The sequence below is a fragment of the Anomaloglossus baeobatrachus genome, chromosome 5, assembly GCF_048569485.1.
Source record: "Anomaloglossus baeobatrachus isolate aAnoBae1 chromosome 5, aAnoBae1.hap1, whole genome shotgun sequence".
Lineage (NCBI taxonomy): Eukaryota > Metazoa > Chordata > Amphibia > Anura > Aromobatidae > Anomaloglossus > Anomaloglossus baeobatrachus.
The window spans coordinates 419,193,076-419,217,372 of NC_134357.1; the positions used below are offsets into that span (position 1 = coordinate 419,193,076).

Below are 24,297 nucleotides of genomic sequence, written 5' to 3' on the forward strand. Positions count from 1 at the left end.
TCACACTTAGACCTCCACCAGTCACATTCAGGAGACATAAAAAATGTAAACACTCCAAATTTACTACAGAGTTCTCATTTCAGATCACACCTACAGAGTGATATGTAATATTGATATAGATAACTGTCTCTTACGACATCATACCCATCCATGGAGCAGGAATATCAGCCAAATAGATGTAAAACCTTAGTAATAAAGTGATCAGCTTCCTATAAATCCTCAACACTAGAGATGGTGCAAATCAATTCACAACACTTTGTCCATTGGACACTTCGGCAATCTGTGTCTGCTGGATGGGAGCCCCGAGAACTTCCTGCTTGATGATGACATATGCGGCTCCGCTTTTGATTAGCAAAGACGGTTAATCAAAAGAAGAGAGCGGATGCAGTCAGGTGTGAGCGGGCTCAGAATTCCCAATCATAAGCCACAAATTATTGATGTGATCAATGGATCAGGTCCTACAAATTTATTTACACCCATTCTATTCACCATATTATGGAGGACCATCATAATCCACACATTACATCCCTCATGTATTGTGAGAAGACAGGTGAGAAATTTCTTACCTTCTACTTCTTGCCCGATAGACAGACCAGCCCATTTTCTCTATAGAAGCAAAAGGAATAACAGTCAACATTACGAGCCATAAAATACAGTAACAACATAAGTCTGTACCAACTGAGAATAAGTCACTAATGATCAATGGGTCTCAGTGTCTTACCTGGGGGAGGCTGAAAGCGATATTGTTTGGCAGTACAGTGTGGTGGGTCTTCACGGTGAAGATATACCGATGGTTTGGTGACGTCCTCACGATGACATGTCTAGAAAGAGATGACGGGTGTTTGAACATCAAGATAGCAGCTTCTGTATGTCAAGTGCCTGTGTTACTAGATAAGCTGATCTAAAACTATATAAATTTTAGAGACAGTACAGTATATGTGGTTCCATCAGCACACAACCTTCTCCTGCCCAACTCTACACTGGGTGAAGAACAGGCCACAGTTTCTGCACCAACTGGGTCAATTGTAACCCATAAGAGCGCCAGACGTTTTTGCAGCAGAGTTTCTTAAAAACCAAGAAATGCTAAAGTAAAAAAAGAAATGGAAATTCTGTTGAAGATTTCAACAGTTTTCTATTTTTAGGATATAGTGTGGGGGCTTTTTTGCATATTTTCTCATGATGAGAAGTCGCAATTGCTGTTAAGCTGCTAATGAGCGAGAGCGGGGGCAGGGGCTTTTCTATGGCCAGGAATACTCCACAATTATCTTAAAGGGAACCAAACATCAGGATTTTCGTGTATAAGGTTCAGCCAGTGCAGTACTGGCACTATCAGGCACAGGCTGTACAGTACATACCATCAGGGGGCAGCTCGGGTGGCTGTGAAATCCAACTTCATAAAGTTTGAAAAATCAAGCACTTTTTGATGACATGTGCACCACTCTCCTAATGTCCGGGCGGGTTATGCACGTGTATCCCCGCCCCCCCCCGCCGCCTGTTCCTCCCTCTCCCTCGATGTATTCAAATTTCTCTCTTCAGAGACATGGCGCCGGAGTTCCTACCTGCGCATAGCTCTTATCTCCAGCGCCATGTTTCTGAAGCCCGCAGTAGCTAGTATTACCTGCAGCTACGATATCGTGCCGCTCCAGGACATCGTGCCAGCACAGCAGCCGCCTAGGACACCGGGACGCCACAGGAAAAAGCCAACAGCAGCCTGCCAGCGACATCGGGGGGTTAGGTGAGGTAAGTTCACAATGGACTCACATGACTCCGTGACGGCAGTGCTGCGAGATCCGGTCACGATATCGTAGCTGCAGGTAATACTAGCTACTTCGGGCTTCAGAAACATGGTGCCGGAGATAAGCGCTATGCGCAGGTGCCAACTCTGGCGCCATGTTTCTGAAGAGAGAAATTTGAATGCAACCAGAGAGAGGGAGGAGCAGGCGGCGGGGGAGGGGGGATACACGTGCATAACACGCCCGGACATTAGGAGAGAGGTGCACACGTCAATCAAAAAGTGCTTGATTTTTCAAACTTTATAAAGTTGGATTTCACAGCCTAAACACCCGAGCTGCCCCCTGATGGTATGTACAGCCTGTGCCTGATCGTGCCAGTACTGCACTGGCTGCACCTTATACACCAAAATCCTGATGTTTGGCTCCCTTTAATTGTTAACTGTTCACAACTGAATGAAGTGTCCTGACCAAACAAGATTTTCCATGAATCCTGCTGAGAGCACTACAGCGTGTGCTCTGCTTGGAAAATCCACTTTTATACACGAGGGTGTATTGATATGTATTTGCTCAAGACTAGAAAAAGAAAAGAAAAAAAAAACCACAACACCACGTTTTTCAAAGTAGTAGGTTATTCAACATTTTTCCCTTCCATTTCTATACATTTAACGCATCAATCAAAAAGTCATTGCCATCCTTTAGTAAAAAACAAAATGTTAACGTTGTACATTTTCAGGCTTTCAGGGATTTTGTGAACTTTGAAAAGAGATAATCAGATGGGGCAAAATCAGCAGCTTATGGTGGATGAGAAACTATTTCAAAACAGATTTCATTGAATTTTTGCAGGACAAGGAGTCTTGTGGGTGGGTGCATTATCCAACAAAACACACGATGTCTCCCTTGCTGAAGTTCCAATCTTCACCTGTGAGGGTTAACTTTTCTTAATCCAAATTTCAGTATGACATTGTTAAAATGTAGCATTTGCACTTGTCAAAGTTAATTCTCACAGAAACTGGATTTATTTTTGTCTGCTATAAATATTCATAGCCAACTGTTTATCCATACCTCTGCGCAGGGCTGTGGAGTCGGAGTCGTGGAGTCAGAGTCTGTGTTCATTTTGGTGGAGTCGGAGTCGGTATAAAATGCACCAACTCCTAAAATATATAATAAATTGGGGACAGTAGTGCAATGCAGAATGTGCTGAATATTTTTCATAGGAATTTGGGAAAGTTATGAAATATCCTATAAATGTTTGTTCTATTCCTGATCTAAGGCTACATTCACACAGCATTTTTGCTTCATTTTTTGAGGATACATTTTTCAGCTGCAAAAGCAGATCAGATTTTTAAAAAACCGCATCACCTGAAAGATTTTTGAGCTCATAGATAATGCTTTCAATAGCAAAAGCAGATTATAAAAACGCCACACAAACTGCCATGCTCATTCTTTGTGAGGATCCGTTTTTGAGCCCAAAAACAGATCCTCACAAAACAATGCTTCAAACACGTACACAAGTACAATTAAACTGATGAATGAGAGTAATGAGCAAAAGCTAGAAGAAAATTTAGGATTCAGTATGTTAGAGATGGAGCCACAGTGCTGTTCATTTAACGAAGGAACAAACAGATATTACAACAGAAGAACATCAATATGATACTTTAGGATTAGATGATCTTGTTGAAGCTGCTTCAAAACACTTTCATATTCATCACATGCGCTGTGTTGTGCACACGCTGCAGCTGGCAATAAGAGATAGTCTGCAAGAGGGACATGCTGGAAATCTGATTGGAAAACTGAGGAAATTGGTTATTGCCGCCAGAACCCCTGAAAGTGATTCCATTTTGAAGAGACGTGCTGGGAAAGGGGCAATTGTAGATCAAGCCACTCGGTGAGGCAGCACTTATTTAATGATTGAGCTATTGCATGAACTAAAACCGTTTTTTATAGATATGGCGAACCCTCAGGGAACCCTAAATGAAGGTCAATGGACACAGGTGGCTGAATTGAAGGAATTGCTTAATCACCCATTTACCATGACTAAAAAATTACAACCAGGGGATTCAACTCCTGGCATTTTCATAAGGGAGTGGAAGAACTTGCTATTTTGCCTGTCCCAAAGAGGTTTAATCGCCAATGGCATTTCTGCTTCAACGGAGAGACACAGCTATTGGAAAATAAAATTCTTCTGGCAGCTGTTTATGTGGACCTAAGTCATCGTATACTGCTTGATGATCAATAGCTTACCAAAGGAAAAGAAGCTTTGAGTGAGGTAGACGTTAGGATGAGCAGCTACAGGACTGCCAGGCGCATGAGGACTAGGGTCCTGACAGTGCTACTGCTGCCATAACTTCATCCTCACCAGATGAGGAGTTTAACTTTGACAAGTATTTGAATGACATGTTGCAGGCAAAGCGTTGCTGCAAGGAAAAATATTTCACTCCGTCTCCTATAGCAGCAGATTGACCAGATTTCAGCCAAATGTTTCACTTGCTCTCAAATAGAAACCGTTCATAAACACTGACCGTGCATGAGGCAATTCCTTTATACCCAGAAATTGTTAGAGATGTTGCCCATGTGGTTACGGCTTTGCCTCCAACCCAAGTTACTGTAGAGAGGTTGTTCTTTAGCCTTAAAATTATTAGGTCAGATTTGAGGTCATCTGTGAAGGAGGGTCTGATGGAAGCAATTCTATTTCTTAGAATAAATTCATAGACTGCACATATGTTATTTAGTATGTTTTTGTTGAAAACTGTTTTTTGCCATTTATAGTTTATTACAGTGTGTTTACACATTATATATATATATATATATATATATATATATATATATATATATATATATATATATAAAACCTATATTACATAGTGTGTTACATATTTACAATTTATTACAGTTTTGTGTTCTAAAGGTGTATTCCAATAAATATATTTTGTTCTATCTAAATATCTTGATTATTGTATCATAAAAATGATTAAATGTCTGATGTTCACATTGTACTACAATACATTTTTCACTTAAATATAAGCAATATATGTGGGAGTTGGAGTCGGTGCAAGGAAAATTGAGGAGTCGGAGTCGCAGGTTTGGCTTACCGACTCCACAGCCCTGCCTCTGTGTCCCATATTTTAGAATTTATAAAAGTGTTCCTCTGGGGAAGCTGCCATGTCATTGTTTTAAATAGTTAGTTTGTAATGCTTTACATGTCCAGTAGTAGCGCTACTGAACACTTACTACCAGAATGATCATTGGGGATCACATTAGAGGGATGGTCTATTTTGATAACCAGCAATGGTAAAGCAGACAGCTGAGAGTTTATATTATCATGGCTGGGAAGGTCCATGGTTATTTGGCCCTTACCAGCCTAACATCACCAGCCCGCAGCCACTCCAAAATGGCGCATCACATGAGATGAGCCAATTCTGGAGCTTTGCCTCAGCTCTTTTTGATTGCTCTGGTACATTGGCAATTGGGGTAATAGTAGTTGGGGTTGATGTCTGCTGTGTAGTGTCATCTGGCATCAAGTGCTGGTGTCTATCAGACATGCCTATTAACCCTTGTAAGTAAAAATAAAAAAAAAACAACAAAAAACCAAACCTCACAAAAATAGTATACTTAAAACACTCCCTTACTTTCCATGGTTCACCATTTTGTTAAAAAAAAACCCTAAAACATGGAATCTGACACGGGTCGCAGAATTTGAAAAAAAATAAAATAATCTAATGTAATGTGCCACTTAACACTAGAAGTCCCAGAGAGGGGTCATTTAACATTTCTACCTTTGGAACCCAGGGAGCTTGAAATTTCTGGGACTTCTAGTGTTAAGGGGCGGCTGCGAGCTGGTGTTTTTAGGATGGGAAGGGCTCAATAACTGTGGACATTCCCAGGCAGATAATATCAGCTCACAGCTGCCTCCTTTAGCTTTGCCAATTACAAATAATTAGAGGGGACCCCATGTGGCTTTCTTCAATTTATTTAATCATAAAAAGCTGTCCTGTCAAACTGATGGCGGCTGTGCACAAGCACAGAGAGATGCGTGGCCTGACGTCAGCTGGCAAGAAGAGCCGTGGTCTTGGAAAGGGCCACAAGTTCCATCTCACCATTGGTGGTTCTCGTCATGCTGCCTGGAAAAGACGCATCACTCTTCAGCTGCACCGTTACTACTAATTGGGATAGTACTTGTAAATTTGACAAAAATAAAGCTGTTTGGGAAAAAAAAAACAAAAAAGCTGTCCTGTATACTTCGCAGGATGCATTTTTATTGTCTGTCAGTTGCTCTGTGTATGAATCTATGTTTATCCATTAGCTATATCTATAAATCTGCCAGGAAAAAAAAAATCTTCTACAATAATTAATCTAAAAATCCTTTATTGGTACACCAGTTCAAAGAGATAGACAGCCGGGGAAAGAGACTGATACAGACAGTCGAGAGAGACAGTTACTATCCCGGGCAACGTAGAGATGATAGAGATATTTATAAGATAGATAGATAGATAGAGAGAGACATAAGCAAGTATTCACCCAGAGTAAGTTTACTATTACATAGATATAGATATATCTCTATTTATATCTAGAGAGAAACTTGGTGTGGGGGAATAATTGCTCTAAGGTGTGAAAGTGTGGGAGTCTCACAAAGGGAGAACTAAGACAGTGCAAAGAAATTAGCAGACCAAGGTGCAAAATCAAATGACAACTACACATATATTATGTTTAATACTCTTGTAAAAACTGCAGAATAGTTACCACACGAATGTGCTTCTGGGACGCCCGGTGGGGAAAGGGGGGGGGGGAATTCAGACTCACACTGACACTAGGCCAAATAGGTTATCATTAGAAAATGGGCGAAATATTGTGAAATATTTGGGTTCAGATTATGCTATTTAAATTCCGAGTACTATTCCAGTATTTGTCATGAATAACGAATCTAATGCAATTCAAAAGGGAACCAAAGCATTTTTCTTGAAGATATTTCTGAAAAAATGCTCAGGTTCCTCAATTAATTGAATTAGGTTATTAGTAGAGTTGAGCGAGTACCTAACTATTCGTACTCACTATATTCATAACGAGTACTGTAATACTCACATATTCATTCCGAATAGCGTGTGCAATGCAAGTCAATGGGGAAAAACTCGCAAAGTAACGAGAATTACGTACTATTTGCTACTCGCATGAATAGTACGGCATTCGGGTTATTCTTTACTTTGCGAGTTTTCCCCATTGACTTGCATTGCACACACTATTTGGAATGAATACGCGAGTATTAGACAGTACTCGTTATGAGTATAGGGAATACGTATAGTTAGGTACTCACTCAACTCTAGCTATTAGGTGATCTGAAATGAGTGTTTATACTTTTTCATGTCTCCTAAATGTTATTGGTGATGAATAATGTAATAATATTCGGTATTAAGATAGTGAAATATTCCGGTTCGGATTATACTATTTGCCCATCTCAAGGTATTATAAATCTCTATAGCACTGCTGTTTCAAAACACATACAAAAAAACAAGCAAAGATGCTACAAAAAAGCAACATATCCACATTTATTTATTTTTTTATTAAGTGTTTTTGACTGACTTCCTTGAAGTCAATTGGTGAAAAAATGCTGCAAAAACGCTGAAAGAATTGACATGCTGCAGATTATTTCTGCACCAAATCTGCAAGTCACAAATAAGCAACGTCTGCAAGAAACTTCAGGATTCTCAGTGACTTTACCAGCACCAGGATTTCCTTCAGGTTGTGACAAATCTGCATCGAAAAACACAATACAAATGCGATGTATACACACACAAAGTCACTTTTTTGTTGACACAAGAGGCATTTTTAAATAGGACAGGGGGCGCTGAACCACATGAAATGGTAAAATAAAATAAAGTGTACTAAATAGTTGATTTTTACTGGAGTATAAATGGCCAATCATATTTATGTTCAGCATTTATACACCAGGATCAAAGTGTGTTCACCACTACTGAGCGGGTTTTGTATCCTTGGATCGTTCTCTCAGGATGAAGGGTCCCAGATATCACACAATAGAGAAAAACAAACCATAATGACTCTCAGGCCACGTTATTTCATTGCTTTATGCATAGTTTGCTCAAAAATGTCTAAACTTCCCCCAATGGAAATAAAAGCCAAACAGATCTATACTTACTGTCCAGACTGGAAATCCTTCTCATTCACCACAGCGCAGTTTGTGAGGGAAAGCTCATCTGTGGGACATCGCGCTGCTTGCATAGTCTGGAGACAACAAAAATGTAATTATAATCCAGCAGCAAGATGATAATTATCTAAGGGTGACAAGGGACAGAATATCTAACGCTGTAAATACAAGGAGTGTTCTGGTTGATGGGCCACCTCACAAGCAAGTGTATTAGAATAAAGAAAACAAAATAGGCAACATTGCAAATCACCTATAGTTGTGTATGCAGCTCCAGTGTAGACTATTAGGTTTCCATAGAAACAGACTACGATCACACAGTGTAGTCTGATTTTGCAAATATACATCATCCTTCACTCCTCTACAATGTTACAGATGGAATGGGTATCACATCATCTGTTACCAGAGATACGCAAAGATTTTCATAGGAGCCGTGAACATAGAACGCTAAGGTATTATTAAATTAAAACTACTTAAAGTATTTTTTAAATTATCATTTTCAACATTTCAGTCTCAAGGTCAAAAGGTATGGGGAACTCAAAAACGAGAAACGTTGTCGTAGCTAAATCTGAAGTGCTGAGAAATGATCTGGCAGGCTTCCTTTCCAAGTGGAGCTCCTAACATTATCGACATGCTTCCATTATTGATGTGGCAGCACAAGCGGCTGATATCAGCACTTTGATCATTTCTCTACTTATAGTGGTGCCATATTTCAGGCTCCTGTGGGTGACATCCAAAAGCTTCACTAAATCAGAATATTTGGAGCCACTTTGTTTTGGGAATCAGTGGAAATCTCAGCACCCAATTTGTCTAAGGAAAACTTGTAATGTCGCTAAAATCGATAGTAACACTTAATAAGCTCTAACACTACTTCAGCGCAGCCTCAAAACCCTTCTCTTCTAGAGTTTGTATTAGGCCTAAGCCACACGGCGAAAAAAATCGGTGCGAGTAGAGTGCGATAAAACATCGCATTCCACTCGGACCAATTTTATCCTGTGTGCCAGCGCACGAGTGATTATTTTCTCAGCCCTAATTGGACAGAGAAAACAATAGCAGCATGCTGCAGGTGTAATGTGAGACTCTTTTCTCTCGTATCCATTCAAGTGTATGGGGCGAGAGAAAAATCGCACTGCACTCGCAGTACACCGGTATACCACGCGTGCAGAGCGAGAATCCCAATAGCTGGCTACGGAGGAGAGAGGGAGATAAATCCTTCCCCTCCTCGTGCCGGCCCGCCCCTCTGCAGCGCCGGCCCGCCCTTCTGCAGCTAAGCTCCTCTCACACAGTCAGACCGCAGTCGCAGGGATACTAGCATGACACTCGGCTCTGCTGTGCTGCCAGCGTGAGCCGAGTGTCATGCGAACATCGCACTAGTGCCCCGTGTGGCCCCAGCCTTAAAGGACATCTGTCAGTAGGATTCCCCCCCTCCTAAGCAGTCTATATCGGCAGGTAGGTCATAGAAAATTCACATTTTTTATAATATGTAAATAAGCTGTTAAAACCTATGGGTGGACACTGATCTTCCTGAGAATCTGCCTCCAGGGATTATTTTACCAGTGTGAGACATGTCGATCAGGAGAGCAGACTGTCAGTCATTACATGTCTTGCAGCGGTAATTATTTTTCTTTTAATGGCCTTCAGCTCAATCTCGAGCTTGATGGATGAACGCTCTATGAGAAGATCGATCTTGTGCAAACCTAGATAGGTCAACCCAGACTGTTATCTTGATAGTATCAAGACATTGGGTTTCTGGTCTTCCTCTTTGCCTTGTTCCTTCTGTTTTTCTGACCATGATGTAACACCTCCTTTAATAATCCTGGAGGCAGATTCTTAGGGAGATCTGTTGTGTGTTCAGCCCATAGATCTTAACAGCTCATTTATATATTAAGAAAAAGGTGGATTTTTCAAGAATAAGACATCCGATCACAGATATCAAAATATCATATTTAGCTTTCTCTGACCTACATATCCATATAGATGACTTGGGAAGGGTGATCCTAATTAAATATTCCCTTTAAAAGGAGTTGTCTTCTGTAAACAATTGCTTCTAGCTAAAAGGGTCCTCTCTAATCTGTGGGGGAACTGCAGATATGTACTATTGATTTCTGTAGAACACAAGTCTCATAAAGGCAGCCCATGCATCTCTTATGGGGTCCAGTCTCCTTCCATGTATCCATTACAACGAATTCTGGAATTATTGAAGTGCCTTGAGGCCTCAATATATGTATCGGTAATGTTACCTCAATACTAATAGAGTATCATACAGAAACACGTTTTGAGCCCACATAAGGCTGAACAAGGAGGAAAGTTACACCATGATCCAATGCTTTGCCGGCAACATGCAGTCTTTAGATTAGCGAGCAGAACATAAATCATATTAATCTCATTGATGTATGAATAATGGTGCTCAGCTGTCATCACGTCACCAACAAGCTCACTGCTCTACTGAATATCTGACGGATGCCTGGAAAAATGTGCCATGGAAGAAGGATTCAGAAGAAAAATATATCCATAAGAGTGTGATGCCCTGGCAAAACCAGGTGGTCACAGCTAGGCCCCCGCATAACACCTTCCCTCATTAGGAAACACACAGCCAACCAGAAAACCCTAGTCACCCCCCTTAGGGACAGACAGACACCAGTGGGCGTGACCAGGTGGTTGGGACACGCCCACCCAGGGGTCCAGACAGCCCGGGGCTGGAAAAACAGCAGATCTGTTGGAGAGTTCAGTTTGGAGAGGAGTGTGGGCTGGAGCTAGGGGGTAGCTCCAGCAGTGAAGTTCAAGTTGAACGGTACCAGGGTAGGAGCCCTGGTGCCTTGGCTAGGAGGCAGACGGTGGTCTCCGTCAGCAGGAGACGGGAAGACGGCTCGGTGGAACAGAGGTGGACCGGGAGAGGGTTGTAGCGTGCCGGTACCGACACGGGGAACAGACCTGGAAACCATAGCACAAAGAGGGGTACTCGGGCTTGAAGCCAGGAACCAGAAACAAGTGGAACTAGTTAATTAACAGATTGAAGCCAGGACTAAAAGGTCCTATCCCACCCAAAGTCCCTCATAGAAGACAACAGCCCAACGATTAGGGATAAGAGGTCACCGCCAGAGCCCATAGATCCCACGGGCCAGCGTCTGCGGGCACGGCTCCTTAGGCCACATCCAGCCGGGAGCAGACTCCTGAGTTTTATACTGGGAAAGTCCACTTTACACAACAGTGCAGGAAAAGGATAGAGACCACCAGCCGGGTGGGGGATCCCGAACGCAACCGGCCGCGGCACCGGCCACCGCCACCTTGGTTTACCAGGGACTTGTTTGTTTTACTAACAGTGAGTACACCAGCACCACCCTGCGGTCGCCATCCCCTGCACGCACCAACCGGGACTACCATCCCTGCCCACGGAGGGGTTAACAACTTGCTCACAATATCTTCCCGGGCGCCCCGTAACAGCAGCGGTGGTGTCCAACCTCACCACACACCGTGGGTGGCGTCACGAACTTACTACGGCCTAGCCCGTAATCTACGTTCCCCCATTTATTCGGCGTGTCCGCGAGACCTCGGGTCCGGAGACCCTCGAGCCACCACCCCTGAAGGTCCGGGCCCGAGCAGCGAACGGCTGCTGGCACGGGGGCGGCACAAGAGATTATCAAGACTCGGCAAGACTTTAGATACATGAAGAAGCTAAAAGGTTAGAAGAAATCAGATTGCAAAATGATAGTCAAAAAAGCACACGATTAAGTTTAAAGAGGGACCATAGCTTTGGACAATAAATTATAACTGGGGTAAAGCACAAATGATAGTGTGGATATAAGTGACAACTCTTGTGAGAAGCTGCTTTTGGGATGGATGGCTTAAAGTCTAAGCGTCATTTTAATTTGTATTTCATAAATCAATAATACACATGAGAACAACTTTAATATTTCTTATCAGAGAAATCTGCTCCTTTCTCTGCCATTGATCAGTCATTAGGAAAATTCTCAATTCTGAGGTCAAATCTGTATTCCATGAGGAATTTTCCATTACTGAGGTAGGAGATGGCAGTTAGTGCTGATGAGATTCTATGACAGGAGGTTGGAGGAGCTAGAGGCAGAGCTCCTCCCCCTCCCTCTTTTATTTACATAGGAGATGGCCGTTGGTGCTGATAAGATTCTATGATGGGAGGTGGGAGGAGCTGGAGGGAGGAGCTAGAGGCAGAATTCCTCTCCCTCCTATTTACATAGAATCTCATCAGCAGCAACTGCTATCTCCTATGTAAATAGGAGGGGGTGGAGTTCTGCCTCTAGCTCCTCCCACCTCCCATCATAGATTCTCATCAGCACCAACTGCCATCTTCTATCTCATTTTTACACGGTACCTTTTGTCTGTTTTAATTGTTTTAATCAATATTAATAAAGGTGTCTTTTTTACTGCCTTTCGTGTCACTCGTACATGTGGGTGTCCATTGACATCCATGGTTGTGTGTAAAAATGTTATTTTGAGTGCTGAGTCTCACAGGTTTCTGACGTCTTACCACTAGGGAGGAACAGGAAGCACTTTTGGTCTTACAATCCTTGGAGGAGGAAAGTTCAGGATATGAGGTTGGTAATTTTCCATTGCAATTGATGAATAAATCAAAAAAATTTCCCAGTTTGAGTATCTGCCCGGCCTTAGAGGTATTTACCAAGCTTGTCTCTGAGGAAATTGAGAGCTTGGCTGTTTTGCCACCACCATCCCGCAACCTTAATAAAGCTGAATGGGCTGGCCTGAAGGAGTTACAGTCCTGGCGGGATGTGATGATCAAGCCAGCCGATAAAGGCGGCAACTTAGTCATATGGCCGTGTGACAAGTACGAGGAGCAAGCCAACAAATTGCTGGGTGACACTAATTGCTATCGGAAATTGCCATATAACCCTACCTCATCCTTCCATAATTCCTTAATTCTGATCCTGGAGCAAGCATATGATAAGGGCATAATACCGAAAAAATTCCTGGATACTATAAAGGGACTTCGTCCGCGACTCCCAGCACTTTACCTGATCCCAAAAATACACAAGGATCCAGCAAACCCCCCTGGCAGACCCATTATATCTGGTAATGGTAGCCTGATAGAATTAGTCTGTCAGGTTATTGATTTTTATTTGAAACCGTTGGTCTGTGAATTGCCATCTTATATTCAGGATACCACCGCCGCCCTGAGACGATTAGATGGTATTCATCTTGAAGATAACATGCTGTTGGTGTCGGCAGATATTGAGTCTTTATATACTTCTATTAGACACCAGGATGGTCTCAGGGCGGTCTCATGGTACCTGAAGGCTAGTAACATCTCGCGACCAACGGTTGATTTAATACTCATTTTGTTAGAATTTATTTTGACACATAACATTTTTACGTTTAATGGTATGATTTTTTTACAGACGCAGGGGACTGCCATGGGGGCTTGCTGTGCGCCCTCCTATGCCAACCTTTTCTTGGGGGCATGGGAGCGGCAAATTTTTGTGGATGACAACAACTTATGTACACACCAGGTCCAAAATTGGGTCAGGTATATTGATGATGTTCTGTTCATCTGGGAGGGGCATCTCAGTGGTCTCCAGGAATTTATGCAATGTTTAAATCAGAACGATTTGAACATTAAACTTACCTTTGAATATGGGCGCACCATTAATTTTCTGGATCTAAGGATTGCTGCGTCATCCAATGGCTTGTTATCTACACAAGTGTATCGCAAGCCCACGGCTACTAACTCGTTGCTGTTAGCATCCTCTGCTCACCCCAAAAGTACCATTCAGGGGATTCCCAGTAGCCAGTTCCTCAGAATAAGGAGGATCTGTTCGGATGATGCTAGTTTTTTGACTCATTCGGAGGAACTGGCACATAGGTTTGAGACTAGAGGTTATAGTCGGAGAGTTATTAGACGTGGGTTCAAAAGGGCAACAAAATCGACCAGAAATTCCCTTCTCTTTTCTAATGTTACAACTTATAACAGCAGATGGGATGAGTTGAGAAGGATTGTTCATAAACATTGGAACATCCTTATGACGGATCCAATTTTGAAATCAATCCTTCCCTCGCGGCCGTCTCTGGTGGCTAAGCGTGCTAAGAATCTGAGAGATATGTTGGTTCATAGTCACTATGAACCATCTTGGGTTGGCACGCCTGGCCAACCGCTGTTTGGTTTTTTCCCTTGTGGCCTATGCAAGGCTTGTGCCAACCTTGTGAAGGCAAAAAGATTCCATAACTTTGATGGATCCCGTGAGTTTGAGATCAGACAAAGAATCACGTGTTCATCAAGGGGGGTCATTTACAGGGCTGAATGTCCTTGCAAAAAGGTATACATTGGTCTGACCACAAGGGAGTTAAAGGTTAGGGTTCGCGAGCACTGTCTTGATATAGAGAAGGCTAAAGGTATTGATGATGTAAGTCTTTTGAAAACTATCCCGAGACATTTCAAGAACTTCCATTCCTGCAATCCCAACATGTTGAAAGTTAAGGGTATAGATATGATCTCAATGGGAACAAGAGGGGGGGACCTGGGCAGGTTACTTGCCCAGGTCGAAAGCAAGTGGATTTATAGATTAGGAACCCTGGCCCCCAATGGTCTGAACGAGAATATGGGATTCTCAGCTTTCCTGTAGGGTGTTTTAGGTGGCTTTTCAGTGCATTTTGGGTCCACCTTTGGTTTTGTTATTGTGATCTTTGATGCGGATCAATGGCTATACCTGGTTTTAGCTAGGTGTATGTGGTGGGTGTTTTATGTAATTTTAATTGTTTGTCTTTTCAGTTCACTAGGTTACCCTTGTTTGGCTGTCCATTTTTGGAGCATATATGTCTACATCAGCGCTTTGGAGTCTAATGGGCTATGGTATCTATCCAAAGAAATGAAGAGGATTCTGTTTATGGACTGCAATTATTTATTTGGGCTTTTAGGTCCTATTGGACCATAATTGTGAATGTGCACCAAAAAGTGATATGTTACAACATGGTCAAGATGTTTGAATACTGCGTATACATCTATACAGTTGTGTATATATTAACAAGCGGCGGTGTCGTCTTCCGTGGGTAACCATGGATACAGTGATATTATGATATGATGAGGTTGGCTGGACATTGCCTGCAATATCTACATTCCTTTAAAATTGTATTTTAGAATGTTATTATGGATAATAGTGTTTGTCCCTATCCTTCGCCATGATTGTGTGCCATTTATAATATTATAATATGTACGGACTTCGTATAACAGGAAGGCGGAGTGTTGAAAGCCCACTTGAATTTAAAACTTTTCCGATTTATTTCTATGTGTGTGAACCCACCTAGTGCGCATGCCTGCTGAACTGCTCGCTCGCTTCCAATACCGCGTCTGAAAGCGTCCCGTGGTTTCCATGGTTCCATCATCACATGGGCCGTGACGTCACGGGCACGTGATCGCGGTATACAGGAAGTGCATTTCATCAGCGATGGTGGTAACGGTTGTCATGCGCTACGTTTCCAGGTGGGTTCACTCACGTTTAACTAATCACATGATTTGAAAAGCTCATCTCCATTGGTCGCTTTAGCCTTTTTTACCAGCCTGCCCCTCACCTCTGGCACGCTCCTTGAGAAAGCAACTGCGAAACACGTGTCGGAGTGTGAGGGCCACGGCAGGATATATTTTCAGGTGATGTAATTTGTTATCTTTACTCTCAATGTACCTGTTATTTACCATCTTACCTGTTTGAGTTTGCCTGCATTGCCGCTTTCCCTTCTCACCGCCGGAGTCCATTCTGTTGCCTGTGCCTGGCATGCATCATGCTTTATTAAGCTATATCCGTGTTTACCTTATTCATTTTGGTGAATGTTACTATTCCAAATTGGAGGGTTGCCCCATTTTCGGGCGTGACTGATATTGGCATGAATTGCATATATGCCATGCGCAGACGGTGCATGGATCTGGATGGGTGAGGGGTCAAAATGGTTGTATAGCAGGTAGAACACTCATTTATTGCTTCTTGTGTTCTGCACATTGTTATTGAATAACATTTGTATGCACACCATGCAGTCTGATGGAATTCCATCTGCATGGTAACTGAGCAGTGTTTTAGCAATGTGCAGCACAGGAATATTGCAACTTTTCAACACTCAGTTTACACAGGTGTACTGGTGCAGGTGTATACTCTCTGGTCACCTGAAAAACCATTAATATTTGGTGAAATTTTTTCCTGACTGTGTCCCTCTCCGTTTACGGTACCTTTTGTCTGTTTTAATTGTTTTAATCAATATTAATAAAGGTGTCTTTTTTACTGCCTTTCGTGTCACTCGTACATGTGGGTGTCCATTGACATCCATGGTTGTGTGTAAAAATGTTATTTTGAGTGCTGAGTCTCACTAAATAGGACATGAGGTTGTTAACCATCTTCTATCTCAGTAATGGAAAAGTCTTCGCTGAATACAGACTTTACTTCAGAATTGAGAATTGTGATAATGACTGTGATAAGCAAGCTACTACCATGTTCAGGTGCTCGTAACAAGTACGTCAGACACTTTCGACTCGAGTGCAGTGTATAATGGACGTCAATGAGGAACTTGATCATTTTTACAGAAGAGTTCCTGAAAAGATGTTGGAGTTCTCCATGGACTTCCATTACACAGGGTACACGAGTCGAGCCCATCTGAGCCCAAACTGGCTGTTACGAGTACAGAGCACCTGAGCATGGTAGTGCTTGCTCATCACTAACAATGACCAATTCTGGCAGAGAAAGGAGCAGAGTTGTCTGATAAGATATATTACAAAGCTGCTTATTTTCATGTGCACTATTGATTTATGAAATAATAATTAAAATGATGGTTACACTTTAAGGTTCTCTGCAGTACCACAGGTCAGATCATCCGCCTGCCCCACACATCAGAATATCCCCGAGGCTTTAGATACATTTCTGTAATCGGCTGACTGATTAAAGCCATAAGCTCGTCAAACTGGACACCAATTATCTTCCTTCCTTTACTCGGCCTGAACAGTTGTTCTTGAAAGACCACAAATCTACTGAAGAGCCTGAAAGCACGTCATAATCTTGTGTGTTAGAGAGCTTTCTATGTCCTGGGCTATTTACTATGGCTCCATTTTTCAGTTGTGTGCGGTCTGATCCAGGACGATTATAGAGTGCCACCAGTAAGTAATACCGCCAAATCAGGAAGACACTGAAGCAGCAGGAAGCGGCTGGGATTGTGAGCTCGCACCATATAAAGGGGTCTTTTTCCCATCCCCTTTGTTATAACAGAATCATACAGATGACCTTTGACAGTGGTATATATCACTACTATGTAGTCACTGTATGGTGGGATTATTTCCATCAACTTTTCTGACACTTGACCTCATGCTTGTGGCAGGAGCATTTCCTTTCAGGAGATGGCCTCATGAAGACATCCGTCCGTCCATGTGCCAATAAGCTGACACACGCTTTTCAGCACCGTCACTACTATTTAGCGGCTTCCCCAAAGCTATAAGCTCATCACAGGAGGTTTATGTGTTACTTCCCGAGAATAGAGTCCATCTCATAAAAGTGCCTATATACAGGAGTCCTGTAGTAAATGACGGTAATGATTACCCAGGGACTTGCTGCAGTCTAGGAGCACACCGCAGACTGTCTACATTCACATCAGCAGAATATGTCACCTATTGTTTAAATCAGGTGTTTGGGTTAGAAAAATATAAGTAAAAAATGTGCCAAATTTTTTTTTTACATTTTACAATCTGTATTAAAAATGAAAAATAGAAATCTTGTCATTTTCACATAGGTCACTGGGGTGTAAACTGCTAACTTTCTGTTTCAGTAAACAACCCATGTAGATTAGCCACAATGGTTAGACCCTGACTATTTTTTGTATTCAAGCATCTAATGCGCGTGTGCAAAGATCTCTGTAAAGGGAGGGAGGATTGACATCTATTGTGATAAGTGTATCCTGTGTTATCAGCAGTTCAGAGAGGTGTTACCTGTCTATAATAAGGAGCCTCTTCCTGAAAAGGACAGAGATAGGAGTTTAAAAAAGCCCCAATGACCAATGTGAAAATTACCACTTCCTGGCAGCTCATTCACTTCCAGAGGCGCTCATTACCTTCATTGCATATGCACTGCTTTCCCTGCCCACCGGTGTCTGTGACTGGTTGCAATCAGACGCACCCCCATGCTGAGTGACAGCATGTCTGACGCTTTCAATCACAGACACTACGTGGATCTATCATGCAGTTAAAATAAATAAAAAAAATTGGCGTGGCGTAGTGCTCCCCCCCTATTATAAAACCCAGCAGATAAAACATATGGCTACAGGCTGCAGCCCCCAACCATGCGCTTATCTTGGCTGTGTATCAAAATAATAGGAACCATATGTGTTTTTTTTGTTTGTTTTAAATATTTAAATAGATAATTTAAAAAACAAGTGTGCTGTGTGTCCCCCCTCCCCTCCAATTTTGATACCCAGCCATGATAAAAGCAGACAGCTGGGATCCTCAGGCTGGGTAGATCCGTGCTTGCCCCAGCCTAAAAATAGCAGCCTGCAACCGCGCGGAATTGCCGCATTCATTAGATGTGACAATCCCGGCACTTTACCAGTCTCTTCCCGATTGCCTTGGTGTGGTGGCAATCGAGGTAATAAGGGGTTAAGGTCAGCTCACAGATGCCACTAAGCCCTAGATTAGTGATGGGGAGGATCTTTGTGATCCCCTATTACTAATATGCAAATGAAAGTAAACTTAAAACACTGAAAAAAACCTTTATTTGAAATAAAACGCAAAAAACAGCCTCTTTCACCCCTTTAGTAATCCCAAAAATACCCCTGCAGGTCTGACGTAATCCACTTGAGGTCCCACGACGACTCCAGCTCTGCTACATATCTGAAGTCACAGAGCACGATCATGGAACATGACCACCCGCTGTGGACTTCAGGCAGAGACTAAGCAGCGATCAGCGGTGACGTCACTCAGGTAAATTGTGGTCACAGCTGGAGGTTCCCATGGCTGCTCGTGGTTATGGGTGCATATTGGACCTGACAAGTTCACTTTAAGAGCAGCAAGTCAGGAAGTGTTGTTAAAGAAAGACGTAGAAAAGGGAAGATGGAGACGAGCTCTGGACATGAATTCTCATAATGGAGTCGATACTATATGGACACAAAGGGTTCTGGCAACATCCACATGCGGGCCAAGGTTCTGGCGACGCATCCACTCGCCGGCCGTGGTTCTGAACTTCTACATGTGTAGTAATCCAACACGTGCTTCATGGCAATGTTAAAAGTTAATCTCAGAACTCAGTTTTGAGGATTTTTATGAGGAGGACTTGGTGAGATTTTGTGCCAAAAACTCAATGTAAGTTAGCGACTGTTCACACTTATTTTTTTGGAGCAGAATTGGAGCATAATCTCTCCAAATCCTCAAAACTTGGTTCTGGTGATGTACTTAAATTTTTTCGATCCTTGGGATTGGTTCAGTATGGCAATGCGGCACTTGGACCAAAAGATGTTGTGCACCCCTGGTCTAAGGCCATCTTAAAGGGGTGTTATCATGTAATCAACGCCAATCATTTTGATCTATTGCTCCCTGTTATCAGCCATTTCAAACTTATCATTGCTTCTGGTGTTTTAGAGTCTACACCTACATTAATCACTACACGTAAGAAAAAGGAGAAAGAGCCCTCTATGTGTATTTAATGGCGATATCCAATTGCTGAGTGAAGAATTATTTGCATCTCTTCCCAGAGTTCCTCTGTGCAGTTATGTAATCCTGGCTGTGAGGGGAATTGCTGATTTGGCTCTAATGTGAGAACAGCTTTTCACTAAGGAAAATCGCTGAAATTCAGACCTAATCTTAGAAGGGAAGATAGCAGCTACCCTTCCTTATACAAATGCAATGTCATCAGAGGTCACCCCGTGATGAGGACAGCGCCTCGGCAGTCAGGCCCGCACCCCGTGAGGAGGACAGCGCCTCGGCAGTCAGGCCCGCACCCCGTGAGGAGGACAGCGCCTCGGCAGTCAGGCCCGCACCCCGTGAGGAGGACAGCGCCTCGGCAGTCAGGCCCGCACCCCGTGAGGAGGACAGCGCCTCGGCAGTCAGGCCCGCACCCCATGAGGAGGACAGCGCCTCGGCAGTCAGGCCCGCACCCCATGAGGAGGACAGCGCCTCGGCAGTCAGGCCCGCACCCCATGAGGAGGACAGCGCCTCGGCAGTCAGGCCCGCACCCCGTGAGGAGGACAGCGCCTCGGCAGTCAGGCCCGCACCCCGTGAGGAGGACAGCGCCTCGGCAGTCAGGCCCGCACCCCGTGAGGAGGACAGCGCCTCGGCAGTCAGGCCCGCACCCCGTGAGGAGGAGAGCGCCTCGGCAGTCAGGCCCGCACCCCGTGAGGAGGAGAGCGCCTCGGCAGTCAGGCCCGCACCCCATGAGGAGGACAGCGCCTCGGCAGTCAGGCCCGCACCCCGTGAGGAGAACAGCGCCTCGGCAGTCAGGCCCGCACCCCGTGAGGAGGACAGCGCCTCGGCAGTCAGGCCCGCACACCGTGAGGACAGCGCCTCGGCAGTCAGGCCCGCACCCCGTGAGGAGGACAGCGCCTCGGCAGTCAGGCCCGCACCCCGTGAGGACAGCGCCTCGGCAGTCAGGCCCGCACCCCGTGAGGAGGACAGCGCCTCGGCAGTCAGGCCCGCACCCCGTGAGGAGGACAGCGCCTCGGCAGTCAGGCCCGCACCCCGTGAGGAGGACAGCGCCTCGGCAGTCAGGCCCGCACCCCGTGAGGAGGACAGCGCCTCGGCAGTCAGGCCCGCACCCCGTGAGGAGGACAGCGCCTCGGCAGTCAGGCCCGCACCCCGTGAGGAGGACAGCGCCTCGGCAGTCAGGCCCGCACCCCGTGAGGAGGACAGCGCCTCGGCAGTCAGGCCCGCACCCCGTGAGGAGGACAGCGCCTCGGCAGTCAGGCCCGCACCCCGTGATGAGGACAGCACCTCGGCAGTCAGGCCCGCACCCCGTGATGAGGACAGCACCTCGGCAGTCAGGCCCGCACCCCGTGATGAAAACAGCACCTCGGCAGTCAGGCCTCACACTGTACAACAAACCGCACCTGACATGTATCTCTACGAATCTGTGCAGGTCAGGTGCACACTGCTATAGAACCCCGTCTTCTGGCAGAATTTGATTTCCGCCTTGTTGGCTGCCACTATTCAGCACGAGGGCCACACTTTGTCCAAACTTGCCATATAGCCATTATATTATAAAGGTTATAGGTTAAAAAGGATAAGAAATTCACCTGTGGCTGCCATGTTGACATGAAGCTATCCTTACAGTAATCAGTAGGGGTCCTGTCACCTAGAACTCCAATCAATCAACAGTAAAATGAGGGCGCACATATAAGTGGGGCTGAGCCTAAGTACTAGCCTAGCGACACACAGTAGTGAAGTGAGCACAGGTGATCAAAAGGGTCCTGGCGGTGGGCCGTCAATGTTAATGCCCCATTTATAAAATAAATGGTGCCACTATCCCTTTAATACTACATGAAGCATTGTACTTGAGCTGTTCTTGAGATTTTACCAGCAGGGAAAAGATAAATAATGCAAACGGCTTCTACTCCCTGAATGTTCCTTCTTCTCTAACAGAAATAATTCAGTGCCGATCCAGAGTTCCCTCCCTCCTCGATCCCTGCCGCTGCACAGAATCCAGGTCACACAGGGCTTCTCCGTCACATCAGGAGATTTTAATGGGTATCCGAGGAATCGGTGCCTTATGCTAAATCTGGACTCAGCCGCAGGAATCACTGCAGATTCACACCCTCCCGGGGAAGGGCTCTGCCCACATCAGCACCACACAGCGCGCCTCTGTCTGCTCCATATTCATTCCTGCAGCAATCACTTCTCCCATTCTCTGCTGGTATTACGTGTAAAATGATAAATATGCCGATATCAACACTGCAATAGAAAGATTAACAGGAGGAGAAAGAGTAAGGAAAGGCTACACCTCAGGGAGCAGGGCAGAACTGTGCACATGAACCGGCCACCATGTACAGCTAGCCGCACTACAAGTGGGCTTATGGCTTATTCCAAATATTGACAGTTATCAACTTTCCACAGTATAGATGATAGTTTTCTGATTCCTAGTGGTCTGCTAGCTGGGACCCCACAGGTCCTGAGAAAGGGGCTCTGAAATACCCAGCCCCATACACACCACAGCTCCATTCATTCTCTATGGGATGGCCAGTTATAGCCAAGAACAGTGATCGGCTTAATCCAGTCCCATAGAAAATTAGTGGACTGGTGACATGCGTGGGTGGTCACCGCTCCATGCTGATGGGGCAGTTCAGAGGATCCTTTCAAGGGATCAGTGGGGGTCTCTACCAAAGGTAATAACTCCTTAATAACCAATATTGTATACTATTTAACCGGCTCTAAAAAGTACCATGCTACTTAAACAGGGTTCCTTATAATTTAAAAAAAAAATCACCAAATTATGAGATTCTTATCTAAAGGGGTTGCGTCATCTTGTTAAATAAGAATTGTTAAATTGTATAGTATAATATTAATATTATATATATAAAATCCGTTTTGCAATTTACCGCTTATTAAGAATACTTTCCACGCATGAACAGAAGCATTTTTCATGTTAAAGGGGTTATTTGGCTTCTTTGACATTTTTTTTTTATTTCCCTATTGGGCTACATTGGGGCAGGTAAGTAGAAAGAGACCACTTACCTGCACTGCTGTCAGCCCCTCTCCCCCGGCTCAGAGCGGTCATGTGACCGCTCCTGCCGCGATTTTGCTGCTTCCGGTCATTTCATGTTAACATGGGCAGGGCCATGTTGACATGCAAATCTGGAACAGCTTGTCGCCTCCCTGCTGGGTGTCTACAGTGTGATGAGCCCCGCCCCCCTTCCCTGCACCCTCCCACACATTCCCCCGCACCTCCAGTAACCTCCCCCTGCACTGCTGTGGGGTCCGTGACCTGGGGGCGGGGCCTGGCGGCAGCTGCCATGGTGTCAGCTCCAGCACCGGGCCCCCTGCCCAGGATCGCACATTCAAATGTACCGGCATCACAGATCACAGATGCCGGTACATTTGAAAGTGCTGATGAGAAGCAGCGCAGCTTCTCATCACTGTCCCTCCCGCTGTCTGTGCTCTCTTCAGCTCAGCGGTGACGTCACTACTGTGCTGAAGAGAGCACAGACAGCGCACGAACGTGCAGGAGCGGCGGGGACCGAGGACAGGTGAGTATGTACTCCCTACATGTGTTCCCGATGGGGATGGGGATGGGGATGGGGGGGTTGCAGAGCCATATGTGTGCGTGTGCAGAGCCATATGTGTGCGTGTGAGGTGCAGAGCCATATGTGTGCGTGTGCAGAGCCATGTGTGTGCGTGTACGGTGCAGAGACATGTGTGTGCGTGTGCAGAGCCATATGTGTGCGTGTGCGGTGCAGAGCCATATGTGTGCGTGTGAGGTACAGAGCCATATGTGTGCGTGTGAGGTACAGAGCCATATGTGTGCGTGTGCGGTGCAGAGCCATATGTGTGCGTGTGCGGTGCAGAGCCATATGTGTGCGTGTGCGGTGCAGAGCCGTATGTGTGCGTGTGCGGTGCAGAGCCATATGTGTGCGTGTGCGGTGCAGAGCCATATGTGTGCGTGTGCGGTGCAGAGCCATATGTGTGCGTGTGCGGTGCAGAGCCATATGTGTGCGTGTGCGGTGCAGAGCCATATGTGTGCGTGTGCGGTGCAGAGACATGTGTGCGTGTGCGGTGCAGAGCCATATGTGTGCGTGTGCAGAGCCATATGTGTGCGTGTGTAGAGCCATATGTGTGCGTGTGCAGAGCCATATGTGTGCGTGTGCAGAGCCATATGTGTGCGTGTGCAGAGCCATATGTGTGCGTGTGTGGTACAGAGCCATGTGTGTGCGTGTGCGGTACAGAGCCATATGTGTGCGGTACAGGGCCATATGTGTGCGTGTGCGGTGCAGAGCCATATGTGTGCGTGTGCAGAGCCATATGTGTGCGTGTGCGGTGCAGAGCCATATGTGTGCGTGTGCAGAGCCATATGTGTGCGTGTGCGGTGCAGAGCCCGATGTGGGGCTGTTATTTGCAATGCTGTAGTGATAACAGGTCAGGTGCTGGGGAAGAATACTGACAGGGAATGTGTGTGCAGGGGGCTGGCAGGGGGCGAGGCTGGACACTGGGGTGGGTGGTGACAGCTCTGACTGAGGTTTTGCACAGGAAGTGGTCATGTTTGCTGGATCTGAATGTAAACAAGAGCTGCAGAGAATAAAGGGATAATTCAAGAGGAACAAAAGTTAGAAAACAAAAAATAATGTAGGTGTGATTTATATGACAATACAGCACAGATAAACTCAAAAATTTTTGTTAAGCTAATGTCGGACAACTCCTTTAATCGTATACTGCACGCTGCCCAGGTCACCAGCCACTACTCTATCAGAGGTGGTCTGTTTCCTAGACAA

General features: G+C 45.0%; 1 protein-coding gene across 2 annotated transcripts in view; it reads right to left on the reverse strand.

The window, feature by feature from the left end:
• Window positions 1–24,297, reverse strand: part of NSF (N-ethylmaleimide sensitive factor, vesicle fusing ATPase) — a 104,017-nt gene that overhangs the window by 73,983 nt on the left and 5,737 nt on the right. For both annotated transcript variants that reach the window (XM_075350295.1, XM_075350294.1), the window contains exons 2-4: window positions 7,879–7,964; window positions 722–821; window positions 567–606 (exon numbers count right to left, since the gene is read on the reverse strand). In XM_075350295.1, coding sequence (XP_075206410.1) covers window positions 567–606; window positions 722–821; window positions 7,879–7,964 — 226 coding nt within the window. The remainder of the gene's footprint in view (window positions 1–566; window positions 607–721; window positions 822–7,878; window positions 7,965–24,297) is intronic.